Source organism: Anas platyrhynchos, chromosome 5, assembly GCF_047663525.1.
Source record: "Anas platyrhynchos isolate ZD024472 breed Pekin duck chromosome 5, IASCAAS_PekinDuck_T2T, whole genome shotgun sequence".
NCBI lineage: Eukaryota > Metazoa > Chordata > Aves > Anseriformes > Anatidae > Anas > Anas platyrhynchos.
In genome coordinates, this window is record NC_092591.1 from 62,661,632 (window position 1) to 62,686,217 (window position 24,586).

At 37.7% G+C, this 24,586-nt stretch overlaps 1 protein-coding gene across 13 annotated transcripts in view; it reads right to left on the reverse strand.

Annotated features, from left to right (window-relative positions):
• Positions 1 to 1,383: 1,383 nt before the first annotated feature.
• Positions 1,384 to 24,586, reverse strand: part of TRIM66 (tripartite motif containing 66) — a 48,857-nt gene continuing 25,654 nt past the window's right edge. For all 13 annotated transcript variants that reach the window (XM_072039352.1, XM_072039350.1, XM_072039349.1 and 10 more), the window contains 10 exons: positions 15,876 to 16,136; positions 15,422 to 15,650; positions 12,186 to 12,246; positions 11,278 to 11,452; positions 10,118 to 10,428; positions 8,532 to 8,655; positions 6,854 to 6,928; positions 5,528 to 5,680; positions 4,697 to 4,915; positions 1,384 to 4,364 (listed from right to left, as the gene is read on the reverse strand). In XM_072039352.1, coding sequence (XP_071895453.1) covers positions 4,305 to 4,364; positions 4,697 to 4,915; positions 5,528 to 5,680; positions 6,854 to 6,928; positions 8,532 to 8,655; positions 10,118 to 10,428; positions 11,278 to 11,452; positions 12,186 to 12,246; positions 15,422 to 15,650; positions 15,876 to 16,136 — 1,668 coding nt within the window. In that variant the 3' untranslated portion in view covers positions 1,384 to 4,304. The remainder of the gene's footprint in view (positions 4,365 to 4,696; positions 4,916 to 5,527; positions 5,681 to 6,853; positions 6,929 to 8,531; positions 8,656 to 10,117; positions 10,429 to 11,277; positions 11,453 to 12,185; positions 12,247 to 15,421; positions 15,651 to 15,875; positions 16,137 to 24,586) is intronic.

Below are 24,586 nucleotides of genomic sequence, written 5' to 3' on the forward strand. Positions count from 1 at the left end.
CTAACCATCTGAAGCACTCTCCAAGAGCAGTAAAAACACTCCCTGACCTTCAGATGCTGCCCACCCTATTTGCTCTGGGAAAAACACTTGCATGTCATTCTATCTCCTTAATCTAAAATGGGCTTTTCTACAGCAAAAATATACTGTGATATATAATTTACAGGGAACCAAGTTACAAATTACATTCTGTGCAGGAAGAAGTTCAAGAACCTCATATTCAGATACCAGGAACCAAAATGGAGCAAAGAGAGCTAAATATTTGACAACAGATTTGAATATTGTAATTTCTCATCTCCACCAGAAGTACTCTCACCACAGGTAAAACTCTTCTCACAACAAAGACATCTTTCGGTTCTATATTCCAACATAAACTTCATCCAGTTTATTAAGTGTTCTGAAAATACACATGACTACATACTAAAATGGATGTGCATGAACATTCAGTAAAGAACAGGATTTCTCAAAATTCTCAAAACTATTTCTCACCTCTCATTTCTTACTCCTGATCTACAAGATAGCTTCAAAAGGTGTGCATCCTCCATAGCTCAAAACTACCATCTATCTTTATTTTTGCTCTCATAGCTATTATCTCATTGATACCGATTAAATTTGAGAAACTCAGCTAGTATTTAGTTTTGAAGTCTACTGCCTGTATTTCACACTTGAAAAAATTGCACGCCCAAAAGTTTATCTACTTTTTCCTGTTTATATTATTTTTAAAAGTTACCTCTATTTGAAAGGAGATGTCTGTCTTAATTTCTTAATTTATCTTAATTATGTCTTTATAGCAGCACAGCTGTAACCCATCCACTGAAAGAGGGACTTCATATCCCTTAAGCCAGTAGGCCTCCAGGTTAGAATGGTGCTGCTGTTGGTTTTATACTACAATAAACCAAACTGGGAGGAACCAATTATGATGAAAAACACTTGCAACATCTGACTTTTTTTTTTTTTTTTTAAGTTACTCCATAATTCTTCAATTTCTAGCATGTTCAATTTTAGCATTTCTTTTATTATTCCTTCTGATCAAATACACTAAAATAGTTTTTTCATCTCAGTAGTAAGCGTTATGTTTCCTGGCCATTTAACATATACATAAATTTAAACTTCAAGCATTGTTTTGCTACTTTTTGATAGAGTGTTTGATTTTAACTTGTACTAATTGAAAAACAAAAAGGCAGAATACCTACTTGGCGCCAAAAATTCCAGCACAAATAGAAAGCTAATTTCTAGTGTTAGCATAACAGCTTTTGTAATCATTTTGCTTTGCCATCACTAGTTATCAACAACTTATCTGGTAAGTGATAAATGATACTATATAATCTGTGTATTACTTGAAAGCAGGTGTAGTCAGAGCAAAAATTTCAGATTGATATGCAAAAATACATTTCATGTATTTTATTGTTCAGCAAAGCACATTACATATATAAACATGCAATCATTTGATAAACTAAATTGTTAAATACCTGTTTATATTAACTCTAGTGTCATTCATTCTGCTCTAATGGTACTAGAAGTATATCTTTGAAATTGTCTGTAGGGGAATGAAAGTCAAGTGCATAGCTTGTAAATTCTTCTTCAACAGACCTCTTACTGAAGTGCAATTATTCTCTATTCCAACTGCTTAAGCATGAAGAGGATTTTCCCATTCTATATGTAACCCATTACTAAAGATAAAAGGAAAAATTATGACCTTGGTTGCATTTCCAGGAGCCTAGTGCATTTGCTGGGGGTTTCCACAGTTTTCTTGACATTTGCTTCAGCTGTGCTTCCAGTGGAATACTTCAGGGATTCCTCCTTGCTCTCCTTCCTACGCATTCTGACTTGTGAAACAGGCTGTATGACAGAAGAAAAAGTAACTACATAACCTATCACTTTGTTTGGGCTGCACGGGCTGTCTGATTTTAGAAGGGAGATCCTTCCTTTCATACCCCTTAGTGCCAGTACCAGTGTGTAATTTGACTTCAACAGAGTCTAAGAATTTATATGGCCTTGTGGTGTGGTGCCTAGCAGCAGGAACATATCAAGCCAGCAGTTTCCAGGCAAGCTCTGAAATGGATAACGTTATTCTTACAACATGCAGTGCTTTCTGAAGTTGCTTACCCACAGACTTGGGTTTGAAAGTAGGTGAAGTCAAAAAAATGAATTCAGTTTTTATTTTGCTTACCAGCATGACATAAAGACTATGAATGTTTTTAAAACTGTTGCTATGTCTTAGAGAAGTAATCACAAAAAAAACAAGTTACCCTTAAGAGTGCTCAGGCCATAGTGTCCTGCCAGAACTTACCCGAAGAATATCTTATATATGGTCATAAACTGTTATGCTTCTATTTTTAATAAAGATATGATATATCCTTGACACATTTGATTAAAACAGGCATTCTCCAAAAATAATGGTACAGTTAACAAACTTACAGCCTTTATGAAACAGAAGTAGGTTCCTGTCTCTACTTTTCCAGCAAAAGAGGAACAAGCAATTAGTTTTTTTTATTTCTACCTTTGCCCCTAGCTGAAGGCTATGCAGCATATCATTTTTGTACTATTAATGCTAAAAGATAGGACTTTGGTGAGGGAATTAATTGCCAACTGAAAGAAGCTGACACCTGTAGCAGAGATAAGCATGATTACTTCAGTTACAAACCTGCACTCATTTCCTTATGCCAAGATACCTACTGTTTTGAGAATATGAGTTTGACAGAAAGCAAACACAGAAATTAACATACAGAAAATATAAAGAGCGTCCCTTGGTCTCACAGTTTTCCAGTCGTCTTATAATATACAGAATTTTATTTTTTCAAACAAAAGAAAACGTCAGCTCACTACCAAGTTAATGGCAAACTAAGTCACAGAGATAGTAGAATATGACATTCACATCTTATTGTTTCATATATAAACTTTTACTTTAAAGTGTTATCTAAAATAACATACATGGTTACCAGACAAAATAGCCCATATAAACTATGCTGAAAATATCATCTTTATTTACAGGAAGCCAATTAAAATTAACTTTAATTGGGTATGAGATCTTCAACAACTCTTCTCTCACAAAGCCAGAAAACAGCCCAGCTTTACGCCGCTGGGCAGAGCTCAAACAAGGAAGATGCCCCTCACATACATGGCAAGAAAGCATCAGCCATGTGAAGATCTGGCTCACCTTCTTCTGGAAGAGGTAGAAAGCAGCTTGAAAACCATCACTTTGATCAGGTGTCCTGTCTTGTTACCTATCCCACCCTTCAGGCTTTAAAATTACATGCTAGCCTTTGCTCAAGTGAACTCCAAAGTTGCTCTGTCAGCCATTGGTGTTGTTTTGCCAATACATCATGGAATTTAGGAAAACAAAAGCTTAGACATCCTTTCATCCTGTATCAACTTCTACATGCACACATTATCATTATCTTTTAGCACTGCTAGTAATCACAACTACAAGAAATAAGCAGAAATAAGAGAAAATCTGGAATATATAATATTATTTTATAGGCACTTCTATAACCATGTAAATTGCTTCTTAATTACCTAGGTGCTTCATAGTTAGCTATTGGACTATTCATAGTCCAATATCTGCTTTAAAGAAAACCAACTCGCTTGGGTTGTATAAAAATGTTGCCTTTGGGACCCAAGAAATCCCACACTGCTTTACAGAGCATGAATTAGATACCAGAAGAATCATTCCTTGCAAACCCAGCATCCAGTATGCACTCAGAAACAACTCACAATGAGCCTCAAAATTAGCACTTTTAGTACTAGCTCTTTAGTGATTTAATGAAAATGCTCTGCTTCAAAAGAAACAGCTAATCAGATAATCACATTAGACTGTATCCGGTGGGCCTCGAGGAGTCAAGCTCCTAGAAAAATCATCAAATAAGACAACAGGATTATGTCTTATGACCACACATTGTATTTATCACAAAGCGCGGCCAAAATTCACTGTCATTATAAGATTTTTACATGGTTACCTGTGTTCTATAAAATAGAGATGCTATGTTGAACAGACTATAAAAACATACTGCAAAGTTAAATATTATTAGCATGTTACTTTTATTATTAATCATGATTACCTATCGCCAAAACATTAGTACTTCAGTGTAAACACTGCAAAACACATACATGATTTAACAGATGGAATATTGACAGATTGAAACACATTTGATCTGTTATCTATCCACAAGATGTAGAAATAAGGCATATGGTCAGCAGATAGGAGAGTTTCAATTAACAGCCCTAGTGCTTTGCTTTCCTCCCACACACCTTAACTCTGTCAGTTATTCTGCTGGATTCCTCATAGTTAATCTGGTATCTTCAGGAGGTCATACCTGAGGAAGGCTGTTAGCTGGCTGAAACATCATTCTTTTATTTTTTTCGCTTTCCTGTGTACAAAGGAAACAAACAATGAATAGCTAGAGAGCTTAGTCTTAAAAAAAAATAATAAAAAATAAAAAAAAATTGTCAGTTTTCTGCTAGGAAGATAACTGTGTGGCCTGAGAGACTTCACTTGTTCACTCTCACGCGTTTATACACAACTGACAATTCATTCCACTGAGACGATCTTGACATAAAACTGTAGAATTGATCACATCTCTGTGATAGAAGCTTGACAGTTTTCCCACACGGCACTGTCAAAACTTCCCATCAGTAGCTGTAAACAGAATTAGCAGGGTGGCCACTTAGCAACCAAATGCTTTTGTTTTTGCAATCTTACAGCGTGGCGCCGTCTTCTTTTAGGCTGAATGCACTCCTGTCCATACGATGGCCACTGAAAATCTTGGGGGGGCATTTTGCTATTCTGGCTCTCCACCTCTTCAGAATCAGAGTCATCCTGTTGCATCGAAGGAAAGTGCCTATCTGGATAGATCTCCTTCAGTTTGCTCTCAAAGAATACATCTAAGCATCGGCCAGCCTCAGCAACCTCTGAATCTGGCTGTAAGAGAATAAATAACCATTCAGTTATTCTACCTGCACAAGGAAATCATCAACAATCAGAAACAAATGCCTACCCTACCCTAATGTCTCACTTTGGTTCTGTCTGCTACATCTCCTTAGTTTTCTGCATTTTTTCTACAGGCCATTAGCTCCTCTGCATTTACAATGTAAGTAAAAACCAGATGCTTCTATTAAGGGAAATGATTCTGCACCTCTAAGAAAAAGAGATGTGCAGTGGACTAGAAAGAATAGCCATTGCCATTGCTTAGGAATTTCTATGCACCTGAATTTTCCTAGCTGTTTTGCTAGGTAAGCATGGCTTCTCACAGTAAACTCAGCATCATTCCAAAAAGTTGTCAGCTGAGACGTCCTCTTTGATTTGAGATCTATATATACCTCCCGTTCTCAGATCTGCACGTATCTTAATTTTGCCATTAAATGAATAAATTAAATCTATGTAACTCCAAGAGTAAAATTGATTAATCCTCCTGCTTATCCCAGTCTAATATCTGATGTTAATGAGACCAATAGAATTATGCCACTGTGACAGCCTGAAAGCGTAACCCTCCAAGAAGTTGTATCCCCTCACCCACGTATATTAGAAACGTACATAATTGAACTTTGCACAGTTCCAAAACATGAGACGCACATCAGTCACAAGTTCCTCAGGTGCAGAATAGTGGAACTTGTCCTTTTTTTGCAGCTTTTTTCGTATGATTGACAAATCCATTGGCCTTTTTATGATCTGATAATAATGTCGAGCCTGCAACAAGAATAAAATACAGGTATGTAACCTTTTTAAAACATTTCCTGTCCAGACTTCTGCTTGTAGTTTGGACAGAAGTCACTGCAGAGGATTCCTTGCAGCAAGGAAGAGAGCTCTGATGTGCTAGCTACACTTGCACATCGTCTTCCTGTATGCCTTTAGCTTTGATTAAGTACATACTTGCTTGCAATATTGGTCTTGAAAATAGCACACTTCAGGGACTACTTTGCTATTTTCACTTCCTAAAGTTTATCCCCAGATATAAATGTCATCATTAAACCACAATCAATAATATATGCAACATCGATAATTAGCTACTATTTTCCCCTAGCAGTTTTTACAATAATGTGCTGAGATACTGGCAGCTGATACTGTGGGTAGTAGTCTGCCAAGAGTGACTAAAAAAATATGCTACTACGCACTCTTTCTAAAGTTCAACAAAAGTTTTTTTCAATGGCACCAGCTACCAGGATTTCCCACACCATAAATGTTTCTAACAAGTAAATTTTGTTCCAGATAATCTGTTCTGTAAGTTCATTACAAGCTTTATTAGAACGTGTTGTTTTATATATATATAGAGAGAGAGAGAGTTATAGTTATAGTTATTTGGACTGTTTTTTCACATAAACACTCCTGTTATTCTCTCATTTTTCTCCTTCAACTCATCTCACATTGTGTTCCCCTGTTAAAATCACATGAATCTACAACTTCCATAAAACAGCCAGTTAACAGCTGAGTACATGGCTGAAACAGCAGTCAGGCTCCACACTTTCCCATGAACACAGTCACGACTGCCTTTGTGCAACAGGCCAGGAGCAGGGAGTCCAGAGTTATTTCAGAAGCAGACCACTCCTCTGGCAATAGTACAAGAATGTCAAACTAATGCAACTTCCTTTATCACTTGAACACCTTACATACCCTTAGTATTCATACCATTGTCTTAAACTGACACTCAAACCTGGCCTGAGAACATTTGCCAGCGTTTACCTGCCTCAAATCTGACACTTCAAAGTACTTGCAAGTGGGAAACAGCCACCCCCACCTAGGAAGCAATGTTAGTTAGAAAAAAAAAATGCAATTAATATATTTCAAGAAGACAAAGGAGAAACTCATGAGGTCTACCAGAGTATTCTTTGGCTTCCCTCTAATGGAGATGTGTTCGGTACTTACCAGAGGGCTGACGGGTTCATGGAATGGGAGGCTCAGACTACTGCAGAACAGGGAAAGCACCAGCTTTTCACACTTCTGGAGAAGCCAATTTTGAGAAAAAAATAAAATAATAATAATAATTCAAAACAAATGAGTTTCACTCGTGCCCTTAGCTAATCAATCATACTGACACAGGGAGTTTTTATGTAACCTGTACAGTTCTGATGCAAAATAGCATGCTTCATTCTAGGGGAACATTTTGACTCTTGTTTGTTTGTTTGTTTTTGTTTTTTATAGTTTTGAAAGTGAGGATAGTAAAAGAAATGGAAGAAAAGAAACACTTTGCAATGTATTTTGTGTGCATGTGAAATTATTCACTCAGAGGGTGGTAAGGCACTGGAACAGGCTGCCCAGAGAAGATGTGGATGCCCCATCCCTGGAAGTGTTCGAGGCCAGGCTAGATGGGGCTTTGTGCAACCTGGTCTAGTGGGAGGTGTCCCTGCCCATGGCATGCGGTTGGAACTGGATGATTTAAATTCCCTTCCAATCCAAACCATTCTGTGATCTATGATTCATACAAATGGATGTAAGCTGTTTAATCATCACTAAGTTACAAAATACTTACACTGGTCTTCCTTTGTTCCTTCCAAAATCTTCCTTTGTCCCCCCCCCCCCCCACCAAACTGATTACAAGAAATGCACTACAAAATAGTTATAAGCCACATTTTCCCCCTTAAGAAAAGAAGTCTCTAACAAATTCAATTTTCTTCATAAATCAACACCCAGATAACAGCTATTTCTGGCCAGTTGTACCCAATGCAATGAGGGATCACATAAATGTCCAGAAGTTACATCTAGCTTTTTAAGGACACAGTCGCTCAGGTCTGGAAATAGCATGGATGAATTTGTGCAGTGCTGCGGCTAGGCTCTTCAGCCTTGCCAATGAGCTGCAGTGCTCTGGGAATAATTGCTGTTTCCTTTATGTCTTATCCTAGATTTCATTTGTGTAGGGCAAGCTCAGCATCTGCACGCAGCTGTGTGAACTCACCCTCCCTGGCCAGCTGTCACTAACATACTCAGAACATCTATTTGGAGTTTCTGGCTTCCTATTACCAATCAAACTTAAGAAAAGGTATTTTTCATAAGAGATTTGGTGGAGGAAACTGGTAATGGGGATGTAAAAGGATAAACTTCCATCTAGGCTGTGTTTAACAGGGCCTACACGTCATCCTGAAGGGGATCAATTGTCCATATGAAGACAGTAAGATGATGGCAAGCCAACTGAGAGTCAGAAAGCGTCTGCATCAGCAAATATCATTACCATTAGCCTAAACAGATGGCTGAGAGGGCACATGTCTTGAAGAAGAGAGATTAAGTGGCAGAGTGCCAAGCAAAGTTGACACAGGGAAGGTCGCTCTGCTGCTGAGTGCAACTTCTCTGTTCAAAGCAGAAGAGAATTCCAGATCTGCCAGGTTCATTTTTCTATAGCATGACATTCATTTTAAATTAAACAGCGACTTTCTAGAAAGAATAGAATGATATAACTGAATATTAACATCACTTTTGGTGTATTTACTATCCTCTGAAATATTCTAGAAGGAATCAAGTCAAAACAGTCAACTTTCCAATGAAGAGGCAAAGTCTCATGTTGAGATCGTATTTCCTTTCCTACAGAGTAAGGGTATAGAGTTATTCCCACCTTCTGATCATAATCATCAAGGCCATACTGTGCATTGTAACTGTGGCCGTAGCGTGTGTTTTCACAGTCATATTCTACCTCTGGCTTCACTGGATTACGGCAAAGCGTACACACCCATTCGCCCCTGCAAAACAAACAAAAATTGAGTCAAATTTGGTGAGCTACCTTGTCAAATAACAAACTTCAGAAATTACTATTTGAAAACAATTCTCATTCTTAACTTGTATTACAACTGTAGGTAATCTTAAGCCCATTCTATTAGATGTCCTTCAAGATATTTGAATATAGTTAGAAGCGTAGTAATTCCAGATTCTACTTATTACACTTTTTCGGTTACAGAGAAAGAGAAACACAAAACATTAAGTGTTTGAAATTACATAGCAGTAAAGCGTGCAGCGATACTGACTCAAGTTCTGTTTAAATATATAAATATTTATATAAATAAAGGAAAAGAAATACAGCCAACAGTAGGGTCACAAGAAAAAAAAATAAAATAAAAAATAAACAGCTCCATTAGATGATATATCAATTATAAAATAAATTAACATTATCACAAAAGTCATAATGTGTGTGTCATGGTTTAACCCAGCCGGCAGCTAAACACCACGCAGCCGTTCACTCACCCTCCCCCCTCCCTCTCTGGGACGGGGGAGAGAAATGGAAAGTGAAGCCCGTGAGTTGAGATAAAGACGGTTTAGGAAGTTTATTTTACAAGGAAAACTATTTTTTCACAGTGTTTTAAAACAAAAAGTTAATAATGACTTAGCTCTTAGAGAAAAGAAGGAAAAGCCAAGCTATGGAACTTTCTGCTTTCTTAACAGAAAGAACAAGCCAGAACCTCCAAGCTAATATCCCACAAGGTATTTTGCTCAGCTGAGACAGTTATTTGGCCTTGGCAGAAATGAAGTCTTTGGTCCCACTTATAAGTAAAAAACTTATAACTGAATTCAGAATTATACAACACAAATAATGCACATTTTTCACACAGTCTCACTTCTTAAGTTTGCTGTGTGGACACGTACCTAGCTGGGCATCTTTGTCACATAAAATTTGTCTGCGACAAGTTGCTGCATGAGACTATATGTCTTAGGAAACCCATGTCCTAAACATTGCCAACAAAAGCCCCAGTAGTCCTAAATTTCCACCAGAACTGGCTGGAAAACTGAACATTTATATATTTATATATTTATTTATTTTTAACTGTTGAGCTCACTGATTGCTCCTGTACTTGTGCAAGTCACTGTTCTTGCAGGAAAGAGTTAACACCTATACCACCAATATTACATGAGAGTTAGAATTTTACTTTTTCTCCAGAAAGTTGTAAGATCTTAAAGCTTAGGTCTGCCACTTCCTTTGTTGTACTGGCCAGCTAACTGCAGGAAAGGCGTGGAAATGGTTGTTGTTAATACATACTTGAAACTAGATGAAAATAACACAATTCTTTCATTTGTAAGAAAATAACAAAAAAGGTAAGTAGAGATGCAGTCCTTGCCTTTGTGTTTGGCTGACACATACATCTCTGAGGAAATATTCTACCCCAAGGCAGTAAGCAGAAACAGAGAACATTAGTGAAATGTCATACATACACTGGAAAGCTGAGGAGGGCTGGAACATGGCAGGAGAGATGGAAGACCTTGGGGCAGTGATCACAACACAACAGTTCTCCTCCATTAAGACACACAGCGCAGAAATCTTCATTCTCAATTGTATTGACTTCCTGAGTGACTGGAGATTTTTTCATCGTGAGGGAGGTACCATTACTGAACTTCTGATCAGAAGGTAGAGTATCTACAGGAGGAGATTGTATCTGTCCTTCAGCCTGTGTTGTAACAAATTTTCTGTCTTCCATGCTCTCCTCTTTGCATTTCAGTCCTTCAGGTGGACCATCTTTATTTATCTTAAAGGAAGAAAAATCTGGGATCACACAGTCATCATTTTCATATCTAAGCATATAACAGCAGTACTTACCTGCAGAAAAATTAGTTTCTCTACAATGAACCCTACTGGAGAGGGCACTGAGTTTTAGCAGGCTTATGCTCAGCTCAGAATCAGACACTGGTTGGCCAGGTCATCTTGGTCAAGTCACTTCCTCCACATACCACAGTACCATAACACAGACAGAGTAGCATAGATTTCATGTCACAGAAACAAGCTTATATATGGTAACTGTATGAAGCACCTCTGCCACATGCAAGTTTTACAGGAAACAGCTCAAGAAAAAAAAAAAAAAAAAAAAAAAAGAGAGAGAGAGAGAGAGAGAGAGAGAGAGAACATTTTTTTTCTTCCCAACAGAAATTCTAATTTCATTCTGTGAAAGGAAATTCACATTTAAGACTTTGGTGAAGTGACAGAATATTAAGCTTTTTAAAAAACTGTAACAGTGTGATTTCTGGAATTGGTTCCTATCATCCAAAGATGCCATGCCTGAATATGCATTTATGTTAGATTTAAGTTATTTTCCTATGTTTGTGACTAGACAGACAATCCAGACTGTTAGAATACAAAAACAGTACAGCTATCTGATGAAACAGACTTCTCAGAAATGGAAGTAAAAGGGAACTATGCAGAAAACAAAAGCTGCCTCCTCTTACTTTGGCCCATCACAGAAGTATATGAGGGTGAAATGAATTATAAGAGTACTTATAAAGAGACCTGTTTAGTGTATAATAACTTTCAGTAACTATGAATATAAGCCAGAGAAATAATAATGAAAAAACAGGTAAAACTTCAAACAAATTCCACTCACTCTTATAGCCATACTTGAAGACTGGGTCCCACATTCAATTATCAGGAGGAAACTGCCCTCCTGCTCACTATCCTGTGGCTGGAGCTTAAAAACTGGGAGCTCCCCAGATTCTGATGCATGTATCTTCAGACGTTCCAGTCTCACATAAGGAATCTTCAGCTCTCTAGGGCCAGATCTATTAAAATGAAACATGGTTAAATTAAGTCATATTCCACAAAATTCTCCTCCCTACCCAGTTTCAACATTTTCCATGTACTATTGTTTGTTCTCTTTTTCCTTTGTGACTCTGTTGGCTAAAATCTGAAAAGTTTTTCACATGCCGATTCTTTAAGAAATTGGAATACAAGAATTTTCATTTAACGATGTGTGCAAATGCATTATTAACCTCTGTCCCAAAATCTTTCCCTGACTATCCTCAAATGTATTGGTTTTAATCATCTCAATTCAAGCCCGGTTTGATGCTTTTCAGTGTGGCTGTCTTCAAATAAGAATATCATTTTGAGCATATCATTCACCTTTGCTTTAAAATATTAGCACAGCAATAGCAAAAACCAAAATTTTATGAAATTCAAGATAACGTTAATCCTGTTAACGTTATATATGTGTATTTGTTAGGTTTAATTGGGGCTAAACAGCTCATAGTTGTTCAAATGAGATAAGTGCAAATATTTAAACATTCTGAAAAATCACAAGAGAACAGGAATGCATGAACTCACCACTTGTTTTAAATTCTTTTCAAGTTTTAAGAAAATACTTCATAACTTTCAGAATTATTATCTATAAGGAATCTTGCATTCTTTTTAAAACAAGTCTTCCATTAGCATTAAGTATGAGAAATTTTCTAAATACACGCATAAAATTTCATGGCCAGTGCTTTTCTATAAAAAAAAAAAAAAAAAGACTGTTACCTGACATCCTGATTGCTTTTCATATCCATTTCTAAATGTTCCTTTTCACAGTTATTGGAATCTGGAACAGAAGATAAGAAAATGAATAAAATATTTATAATATCAGAGTCAGATTAGTGTAGAAAGTACTTCAATATTCATGTACTTCTGACTGGTGTTTAATATGATATCATAAGTGAATTATGGAATCATTTCATCTATATGTATATCAAATGTGTGTGCTATTTTCTATTCTGGGATACAGTCTTTCTCTCTCTCTTTGCTTTCAACCACAGTTGAAAGTCCTGTATTGAATACGAGGAGCCTTTCCCAAATATTTTGTGGAAATGGTTACATTCCTATGGTATTACAGACATACACAGACATGACACATTCATCCATTTACAGGGAACAATGTAAGTAATCCTCTTTGCCATTTATTTTTCACTTGACAACAAGAGACCTGCTGAGGTCTGAATGCTTGAGGCTCAGGAAGTCTTTGCAGTCTCCTGTTCCATGCTTAGAGCTCCTGGATAATTCTAGTTACTGGAAACAGAAAAGAAATCATGCCTTCCATCTGTCTCTTAGGGACAAAAGCTATGCTATAGGATTCCTTTATACCCTCCGAAATATGTAACATATAAACATGTCAATTCAAAATTTTCCATTACATAAGCATGTTCATAACTGCAGCTCTTGACTGATACTAGACATCAGTAACAAAGCAGCTTTGGAGAGATGGAATGGGGGATAGAAATGAATGCTCCAACAGATGCCCCTGTAAATATCAGTCCACTGACAACCTCCATACTTTGTTAGGAATTACTTTGACGTAGATAATACTAACAAGAAAATAAACCATGTCTATCTAGAGATAAGCGCCATCAAAATATAATTTTTCAAAGATAACGTAGTGCAGGCCAATGGTCCCTAGCTCATTGCTTTAGAGCAATATGCCTCTGAGATATTCTCTCGTTGTTCCCAGTCATAGGAAACACAAAGCAATCGAGATTAACACGGAAAGGTGTATGTCATGTCACTCCAATGCGTTACTCGCCTGTGACTGTTGCTCAGGTGAAGGCTGGTAGTCAAGGCTCCGGACAGAATTACTAAGGTGCGACTGCACACATAGCTGAAGGAGTAGCTCTTGTACACTGTCAAACCAGACTATGTTCCAGTGGTGCTGGGGTCCTAACATTATTCGACATTTCTACCAGTAACTTGGCTCATGAAGAAAGAGTACTTACACAAGATGTGGAAGACACCAACCCAGAGGGGTTGCAAGAGCGTTGGAGAATGTTGACAATCCAAAAATTATCTTGATACATTTTTTTAAAAAATATCCTAACTCAGCATGACTGAATTGAGGCAACTCCAAGCCCTATGCTTATGAAGGAAGGATCAGATGAATGAAATCACGAAGGAAATTAACTTGACTAGGGAACTGTTCTGTAGAAGGAACTAAGGGTTAATGGTATACCCTTCACTACAAGCAAGTCAATCATGTAATGCTGCTGGAAAAGAAGGCAAATGCCATCCTGCAGCGTATTACCAGTAGTGAGGAATGTAAAACACAGGAAGCCGATACCCTGCACTGCTCAGCACCCCAGAGGCCTCTGCTGCAACACTGCATTCAGCTGTGGGCAGCACTCTAATTGCAGAGAGCCCAGAATAGCACAGAAGGAATGAGGTGGTTTAAAAAAGAAAAGCAACTGAGCCATGAGGAGAGCCTGAAATCATCAGATTTGTTTAGTCTAGGAAAGGGGTGGGAGGATCTGCGCAAACCATGATAAGAAGAAAAGAGGCTGTATGAAGAAAAATGATGAAACGATGTAAAATTTTACCACATCCCTTAGGGGTTAGGATAAGAAGTATTTTGCTCTAAATTAAGCTGCAATGTTTAGATTTGGTATTAAAAAAAAAAAAAAGGATGAGCCACTGGACATGCACACCAAAAGGAGTGGGTTAGTGGGTTTTGGCAGCACAGCACTGCCAAAGCCAGTTAGTCCTACAGAGAGCCTCCAGCAAAGATATGCTACCTCTGCAACAGAGAATCCCTCACTGATGCATGCTGCACACCTTGACGACATCTCCTTAGGTCTCCCTTCACTGCACTTCTTCAGACAGAGATCAGGATGGGTATTACTCACTACTGATCATTCCTTGGGGAAAGGGAGCAGCATTGAGGTCAACGCTCCGGTCTTTCCATCCCTGCTCAGAGCAAATCTGTAGTGTCTATCATGGATCGCGTGATTCTGCATGCTGGGACTTTCTGTGTATAGTGTCACACAACCCAAATCAGACACTACAGAACTGTTCCTTTCAAAGTGACTTAACCTGACCGAGGCACAGCTTTTTAGGGGTGCAGCTGATCCTTACTACTCCCAGCTTACAGCTGATTGTGGCATAACTGTCACAGTTTGGCATAGTACATCTAAGAGAAGACAAATACATTTCCTTGGTTCACTGAACTAGGCCTTCTTTGTACTAATTAGAATTCTCTGTATAAAAATACAGCATGAAGATAAAAATATTAATTCATCTTTTACGGAGAAAAGCAGCCAAATATTGGCATAAGTCACAGAATAACAGCTTGATCCTGAAATCCCTTGCTTGCATGAATAGTCCCATTGACTTTTAGAGTTTGCAGGAATGAGGCTTTACAGTATAGCACAAGGATGCTGGCAATTTGCCCATGAAAAGAGTTAAGTAAGGTCTAATTCTCCATTAAGACTGAAGAAATAGGCCTTGGCTGAAGGGAATGTTCCACAGTAGAAGAGCCAAGCAAAAGCACATACTGTGAAATATATTAACCTTACAAAAATTTGCTATATGACTGATGTGCAGGACTTAGCAGAAAGCACTTTATATTTTGGAAGTCCTTTTTTTTTTTTTTTCTTTTTTTCTTCCCTAAATTGAATTTGGACTCTTAAAACCAGCTCTTCAATAATCATAACAGCAGGTCTCATTAACAGGAAGTGCTTTTAAGAGAACTAAAATCCAGGTACTTCACATAGTCACACTCATTTCTTGTTCAGAGATGAAGGATATTACAAATTCAAGGCATATAATTTCCAAGCTTTCCTTCACAAATGAAATCAAACACGCTTTTCCATTGGATTAAGTACCTGATAATATTTGAAGCTTGATGGAAAAACACATTTATGAAAGTACATTAAAAAGCATACCATTTTGTAATGCACAGCGATAAGAAAAAAAACTCCCAAACCTAAAGAAAACAATGAAAAGCCTGGTACCTTCTTCATTTCTAAGTTGTCTCATTCTGTCATTCACAGGCAGGGAAGAATTGTTGCTGAGCACTTCAGAAGGAGAAGTACAACGCTGAGATTTTTTGACCGAAAGATTAATAGGTTCTTCCAGCACTTTTTGCATAGAAAGACTTAATTCATTTACTACATCTTGCCCATCAGAGGCCATGCTGTTTTCTAGAGGATGATCCACAGTATTCAAGTCTTCATTTTCCAGCTTCAGAGGAAAAAAATACCAAATTTTATAATTAATTTTCTTTGTTTCCACCTTAAGCAAACAACTTGTAACCAGTCTTCAAGTACCAGCTTGAAGACTGATTGAAGCTTGAAGCCAAACTGTACTTAACTGAAACAGGCACTTTTAACTGACTAACAATAATGTGATAAAATAACACCAATGAAATGGGGTCCTTTTCAGTAGAGGAGTTTGAGTGATTCCTACCTTGCACTTAGCGCTGCTCTGGAGTGTATCACCTGGTGCAAGGCCAGGGCTCAAGTCGCCTGGAGCTCTGCCCAGTACTAAGCTGTAGCTGGGTACTGGTTCTGGTGGAGTATCACAGTCACAACGGGTGTTCGGGGACGAACCAAGTGCTACAGCAGCCACATCTTGTATCTGTGGATCAGCGGACCTGGATAACCTTGTTGAAGGTAGTTCCATTTCTAAATCGTTTGAAAAGCCCACAATGCTTAATGATGTTGAACGCTGGGGAAAGGAATAAAAACGGTATGTTAATCAGTTTTCCGGCAGCAAAATATTGTTGTTATTTCTGTAATGGATGAGATGCTGTTTCAGCTGTAGGTAATGAAGCAGTTGAGTCATAAGGTCATGAGAGTATCTATTGCAATTGGACACCATTTCCAGAGGCTTTACAGTTTCTGTCATTAAAAGTGAAAACTGGAAAAGGAGATGCCCATGTTACTCTTCTGTGACTTAGAAAAATTGTCATCCTTTGATCACTCCCAGGGATCCTGATTTTTAACTTCCTACAATGAATGGGAAATTTAAGCAGGTAGAACACTGTCCTAAATTTATCTTTGATATCAACCCTTCTAATTTCCATTAAGCCATTCCATGAGGAATAAGATTCAGACCACAAATTTTATCATTTTATTCAGCAATCATCAGATCATTTTACTCAGGATGAAGTTTTAGAAAAAATAAGATTCAGATCTGACATAAACAGATGAAACTATTGTTACTTTATGATGCTAAACACTTTATGGTAGTGAGTCTGTTTCATTAAAACTGAAGGCACTTGCCATTTAAATATCATAGTGTAACCCCAAAACCATATTCTACGTATTAAGAAGGAAAGGATGTACATGTCTAGCTTGGAAAGAAAAGGAGAAGCCTATTTACTAAAGACTCTGAAGTAACAGTTTTAGCAATATGCATTTGCTACTATCTCGTGACTCATCACCATTAGAAATACAGAAACACTGTTATGCAAAATAAAGCAAATCCACCCATTTAAGTGGTTTCCTTAAGCTCCCTTACAGCCAGGAACTTGTGACTGAACTGAAATCACATCTCTGCTAGCATCCATATGAAGCAAATATAAGCAGCCTTAAGAAGTACAGAGATCTGTGTCATTTCAATATGTAATTTTCCATTTACTTCATCATAGTTCATTGGTGTTTCATTACCCGTGGTAATTGACTGAATAAATCCTTTCCATTTGACTACCATACAGTAGTACTCATTATAATATAAATCAAGACAAAAAGAAATGTGTTGATTGCATCTGAATTAGAGTTTAATTTCATTGTGCTGATTTTTCTGCTGGGGCCTGTGACTTAGAAGTGAATCTGAGACAGGACCCATTTTGTAGATGTAATTAATTTAATTCTCAGCTGCCACTCCATTTTGGATTTTGATAACTTTGTCCATCTTAATCTGGCAGTGGTAAAATCAGTAGTCTAGACCGAGCTGTCCAGTTGTGCCTGTGTAAATCCTATATAATGCCGAAGATATCGGTCTCAAATCCCTCTGCATGCAATACATATCACCCATGTGCTAGGAGAACATTCTGCCCACAGACATTAACTTTTGTCTAAGGATGTAATATAATTGCCTTTTCCTCAGTTTGCAATAGATTCTGCAGCATTTGAGACGAAGACATCAGTTCTTCTGCAGAGTTCAGAGTGCTCTAGTAAGGCTATTATTATTATTATTATTATTATTATTATTATTATTATTATTATTATTATTAGCAGTCCTGAAGGGTCCTTGCCATCTAGAAGGCACCCCAGATATTACTGGGTCTCTGCAGCCAGGGTATTCTCACTTCTCTTTCTGCTCACTTTTGGGGGTTACTATCCCTGAATCTAAGCTTTCTGGGCTACAACAAATTCTTGGAACCAGCTGGAAACTAGGCAAACATGTTCTTCCTACCTTACATTCGAGTTGAAAACTAGAGCACAACAAATGAGGAAATGCATTGATGGAGGCACCGTTTTCTTTACACCTCATCCAACAGAGCATTTCTAAGATTGCTTAGGTTTCAAGCCAAAGGAATATACGTAAGTCAGAAAGGAATCCAGCCTTTATGATCCCACATCCTAACGATGACCACAAAGACCAGATATGTTCATGTGCTGTCAGAATTTGCTTGTGACAGGTTGAATTGATCTTATATCTCTTACAGAAAATAAGTAAGAAACAGAATTCCTACTTGAACTGAACAGATAGAAATAAGGGGAAAAGGGAGGTCTGATTACAGTCTAAGTCCATTGTGAGCATTAATTAGTTCCCTCTGAGGTAATTAAGTATTTATTTAGTCGGGTTCTCAAAGCCATGAAGCATCCACAAATTCCTCGCTGAGTCACAAGGAGCTACCTAATGGTGTGCTCCAGTGGAAATGGGCACGCTGAGGCACACCCATGGTAAGAACATCACCCAAAGCTGTGCAGCAAGCTAACTGGAGACCTTGAGGCTAATTGCTTCTAATCACTGCACGTTTTCCTTTGCTTGTATTACAAAGGCATGCCGTCACCTATTACGTACTGAGGCCTCGTAGACCTCTCCACATGTAACTGCACACACTGCGGGTGAAACATTAGCCCTACTACGCCAACAGTAGGATTACTCTTGGCTCCAGAGAGCCAAGCTTACTTACTGGGAGCAGTCACTGGGTCTACTCATCTTGAAGGAAGAAAGAAATACATAGACGCATAAGACTTTGTTCTAACAAACATTTTTTGAAAGGTGAAAATCACTTGCACTTTATGGCTATAGCTTTTTTAGTCTTCTAGCTAGCATCAGTTTCTTAGGAGATTATTTTTTTTTTAGATTATATAAGCCAACATAAAACCTTACTCGTGTTAAAAAGAAAAAAGAATAATGAGGCCATCAAACTGCCATCTGTCTTTCCCTTGGGGCAAAAGTTAATTTTGTGGGTTTTTTAATGATGAAGCAACATTATGATCTTTCAGTACAAAATATTAAAACTCACAGTTAAGAACAGACACATTCCATTCTGATCCATGGAGCTGCTGTCAAGTGTGAAGTGAACAATGCACTGGGAACAAGGCTCATTAATAGCCTATTAATTCACTCCCTAAAATAATCATTTCTTTTGCCATTAGCAAAAATTTCTCTTTTCCCTTGACAGTTCAGCTAGTTTTTGCAGATGGGATGCCTTTAAAGGATTGATCTCTGTTTTATAAAAGCTCTACTGCTTTTACATTGCACCCTTTGAACAACAACAAGCATTAATTATGCTCTTGGGTAGAGGTGGCTTCAGCTGTAGGTTAATTTTGAAACTTTTGACATTTTAATGTACAGTCTGGCACATCCAACTATATCTGACATTAGAAATGGATTTCTCATTGTCTCATAATTAATTTTGGTCTGATGATCCCTATAATATAATGGCAGCAGCATCACCACCCCAAAATGCCTTCTACCACAAATTCCATAGCTATGGTAGTGAAAGGTAAGAATAAAGAACATGCAAAGTGCCTTCAGAGAACAAGAAATAAACATATTGTTCAGTTCAAATATTTCTTTGATCACTGTTGCATTTAAAAAGGTCCAGTGTAAACATGCAGCACTAATACAGAAGAATTCTGAGAAGCAAATACTTACCTTGAAACACTGGGATTAGGATTTGTTAGGATTGTTTTGGCAAAGTCTCAAGGCTGTTGACATTAAGTGTCACAGATAAAGAAAGCTAAAACTAGGAACCGCCAATTCTCTTTGCTATAAGAGAAATAACACGCTGCAAATGGTTGCAGAGTAATGAACGGCTGCTATTAAGTGGAGCAATCCCCCTGGCAGCTCATTATGCTAGGAGGTTAAACAAATGTACTACTCCAATCCAGTTGTTTAACTCACCACACACAGCAGCACTGATAGCACAGTCTACACATGCTTCCTATTCATACTGCCCAATTTTAGAGTAGAATCCAAAGGATTTTCTTCCCATTTTTTATGAGAAAAAGAATCTAAAGCTTCCTTACATTTTGTCTGAATAAATTGGAGCTAGCTTAAAGTGGAAGGAGGAAGAGATTGTATGGAGCAAGCAGCATCATGTTTTATTTATCCTTTTTTTCCAGGTCAAAGCAAAAGATTTTGTTAAATTAACATTCTGGGAAATGTACCTAATTTCATTAAGCATGAATACATTTGCGCAAAACTACAGAATCAAAAATGTCAAAAAAAAAAAAAAAAAAAAAAAAACACTGATACTTTCAGAATTTGCAGTACTCTAAATTCCAGAGTCTGTTATCACCCTTTCCTTCACCAAATAATCCCCCTAAAACTACTAATAATGGGGGGCAAGCTCACCCTATCCCCAAGCTCAGTTTCAAAGTCCAAGGGTCAGGTATTATATTATTATTACTTCCAATTACTAAGTAATAACACCATGTTGAAGGAAATCTAGTAAAAATGAAAACCTGTACCTTGCTCCCCAAGGCTCCCCACCACAAATTTTACATTGCTTTTGAAGGAAAAAGAACAACAACAGTAAAAACATCGTAGTTAAGCACTTGCCACTAAGATGGAGGAGTTGTCCTTAATAAAGCTTAGGATAAATGTGTTCAGGCAAAATATCTGCGAAGGCCACCTACAACAAATTAAGATTGATTGTTCTCTCTGAGAGTCCTGCAGCACTGGTGACATTGGCACAGCAAAGCCCAGGTAGTTCCCACACATCTAGTCCCAGGGGGAGGCAGAGAGAGGTTCCACAGGGAACTGCTACTATATTAGCTATGCCACCTATGCAATCCCACCAGTGGAATAAAACAGAAGTCTCTCAGAATGCTCTCAGTTGCGCTCCTTTTTGAAGGCATGGTATATTTTCTAGGATTTCCCCATTTCAAGTACTTCATGGTGCTCGAGGCAGAGTGCTTGAACTAAGACGCTGGGACTTACTGTGAGTCACAATGAAATTTGCAAAAACCAGCATTAGAGCACTATCCATGTTTCACTTGTTCTTGTATCTTGAATACTAATTCTGGTCATCCTGTCTCAAAAGGGATTTATCAAAAGAACAAAATATAGAAAAGAGGGCCAAAGATAAAAAGACCAAAGTACAGAATGGCTTCCACAAAACAAAGACACTGAGAAGACCAATAATCACTTCACAGCTTCAGAAGGAAACGACTGGGAGGAATCTGAGTAGATACAGCTCTTCAGTAATAATTTACAAATACAGCGTATGGCATATTCAGATTTATTTTAAGCAGAAGGTGAAATGACAGCTCGAGGGAAGAAACTCTCAAAGTTTGCTGAGAAACATAAACCGTAGTTTGACAGATGCTATCATGATTGCAGTTTTCAAAAGGGCAGAACCATGAGTGCCAAAGCCTGTTATGTTTTTAGGATGAGTAAGTATGGTACAGAGTGTACCACAGCCCAGGACCCAATCCAGCAGAAGGACAGGATAAGTAATCCTCCCTCCCAGAAGTACAAGCCCTGGTTCTAACTAAGGGGATGCACTTAAAGTCTAAGGAGGAGAGAGATCCAGCTAGCTCTGCAACGATGGAGTCTGTTGCAGCAGTACTTCAGCCTTAAACTATAATTTTGTTGTAGATATACAGTAATTATGATGTTTCCTCATATGCTAGGTACAGCCTTTAGACCTCTTGCTCATCACAGCCACAATGACAATTAGATACAGATATGCAAAACAAGGACCATACGCCCTTTATTACTCCTGAAAACATTATTTGGCCAAAAATAAATCTTATTATTCTTGCCTGTGCTTTAGAATAGATGATCTCTCCAGTCCTGTGTGTAAATGAATAAATCAATAGCATACTACATAAAAGCAACGGGTAGGCCATATCACTGTAGAAGGTTGGTAACCTTCACAAAATTGTGAATCTGAGAGCTCATTCCTTCATATGGCAACATAACAATTCAATGACTTGCAATTCAATATTTCTGCTAGACACTGACTACGTATCCCTGCTTTATACCACTAGAAAACCAAAATCCTGTCCATTCGATAAAGCTGGATTTAATTTTTGACAGAGGCTGAAACATAAAACCTGAGGATATTTGACAAGTGTATGAAGTGTTTCATCATTGCTTCTCGACTTTTGTTTATCAATAATCAGCTTTAACTGTGAGGGACAGAAAACTACTCATCGGAACAACTCGAACAGGCGTCTCTGAAATCAAAGGCGCTCGGGGCATATGAGTGCCTTGCCCTGTGGTGTAACGGCTGCACTAGCACTTGTCTGGGATGATCTGAATAACGCACTTGTGGTTTCCCCATTTGGGTGATGTTGTGATCCCAAGCTATTAATAGCATCTGTTCTGTATCACTTCACACATGAACGCGATCCCATATTCAGACAATTCAACTAGTTATCAGTCTGTAATACCAAATGTATGTTGTAAGCACATTTCACAGTTAAAACAGAGATGTTTATTTACAAAAGCAATCAAGCCTTTTACCTCTCCAAAATAAAGAAAATCACTGGACTAATGGAAACTTTTATTTTTTGACAGGTCTTGGCAAATACATCACTGATCAATTAATTCTGAGTGTTGCTACATTCCGGTTCACACCACTTTCTCTTAATGAAAGAATCTCATCAGCCAGGGAATTACCTGCTCCACTAGGAATGCTGCACACAATGAAGGGTGCCAGAGTTCAGCAAAAACTGCAGAACAAAGCCAAGAAGTCCAACAATGATTATTCTCCAAAACACAGAATGCAGATTTCCTCCTGGTAGCAAGAGGTTTCTTTAGCCATTTTCTCTACCATATTTTCCAAGTGTAGTATTTTTGACTTCACATTCAGATTTCTCCATGTCCTCCAAGAACATGTGAGACGAAATGTTCTGAATACAGGCCATACAAGAATAAATGGATAGACACATATATGGATTTTTTTTTTTTTTGTCTGAAGACAAGTGTGGAAACATTTAAATAGGTGAAACAGATGATAAAAAATAGCCATATTCCCTTGTTCTTAAATAAGAACCAATCTCCCATTTAAACTTAGCTTTATTCTAGTTATAAACTATTCTAGTTTATTCTAGCAAAAGCTGTCAGATACCTTTAAACAGCATTCATGGAAAAGTTATTTCAAGTTTTCCTTATTGTGGTTTTCCTTCATTATTTCTAATCAGCCATTTCCAGAGCTGTCAGGATATTGTGACTTCACCCCAAACAGCTCATTAGAAAAGATATATACAAACAAATATGGGTGGTACTGAAGCTGTTGAGTGTCCTCATTTCTTGCAGATATTCCAAGAAACCAGTAAAAACTGTACAGACCTGTGATTTCTGCACAAGAGCATGCACTTCTCAGTACCACTAGAAAAAAAAATCCATTTTTTTTCCTTTCTCTTGCTTCCTTCTTAGCTTGTACAGCAAACAATAAGCATTTCTTCCTTTTTTTTTTTAAAAAAAAAAAAAAAAAAAAAAAACTCCTTGTCCCATCAAACTACAATAGACTCTCTTGCACATGTGCTTCAATTTTCTTCCCTTTTCTGACTTTTTTCACTTCAGCTGTTGGAAGAAACCTTCCTTTGCAGGTACAGAAGACATGGATTGCTTCTTCAACATGCATGTAGAAAGAGCCTTTGAAAGTTAGTTGCTTACCATTTCCATTTATTTTCAGAAATAACTTTGAAAGTGTGTCTCTGCATTACAAGAAAAATGTGTGTTCATTTTCAGGGTCTTCCTTACACCTTAAACATCTTATACTTTCAGTCATTTCCTAAGGTAAAGGTAGGCCTTTCATTGAAAATTTGCATAGCTTTCCTCAGTCCTGTGCTCTGTCTTCAGAGGCTGAGAGAGATCTGCTCCCACATGTGAAAGTTCAGAGCCAAAGACCATCATATCGTAATGTTGTGATCCCACCAGACTGATCCAGAAATGTCATCGCATTTACAGGATTAAGTTAGAAATTGCAGATTTCATTCTGGCTTCCAAATTTGATTTGTGTGCTGCTTCCATACCTTCAGTAATCATTACCTTTCTGTCTCTACAATTCCCAAAAGGATCTCCCGCAATGTTGCATCATAAATATGTTGGATCAACAAGCTACACACAAAAACAGTATAAAATAACTTCTTTCTTTGGGTTAGGAAAGACAAGTTCTTCCACAATATTCCATGCATCAATTCCAAGAAAAAATAGTCATGAAAGACTTCGACATGGTACAAAACATGAGTCACGCACAGAAGTACCTAACAGTTTTGAGCAACCAGAACATGTTTGGGATATTTTCAGCAAGGTAAAAAGGGAGTTTCTGCCTGCCAGAAATGCACAGGTGGTACCCAGAGCCAGCAAGGATCTACTGATAAAGATGAGTTCTCCTGTTTTGGCTGATTTTTTCAATAGTTGGGGATTACCAGTGAGTGGAAGGGTCAGTAGTATGTGCTAAAATATACTAGAGATATAGAAATTTATTATTTTTCTGCTTATGCACAAGCAAAGAGAGTATAAAAAAATCATATCCCTTTCAAAACCACAATTTCAATAACAATTAGTGTTGCTATTTCCTTGCAAGTATTTTGAAGGATGCTTTTCAGGACTTCAGCGGAATCCCTGACTCCTTTTTCAAATTCAAGTGCTACTAGCATCGCACTAGCAATTACTAGCTTATAAAAACATAAAATCATGAAGGTTGGAAAAGACCTCCAAGGTCATCTGGTCATCACCCAACTACCACTGTCACCCAC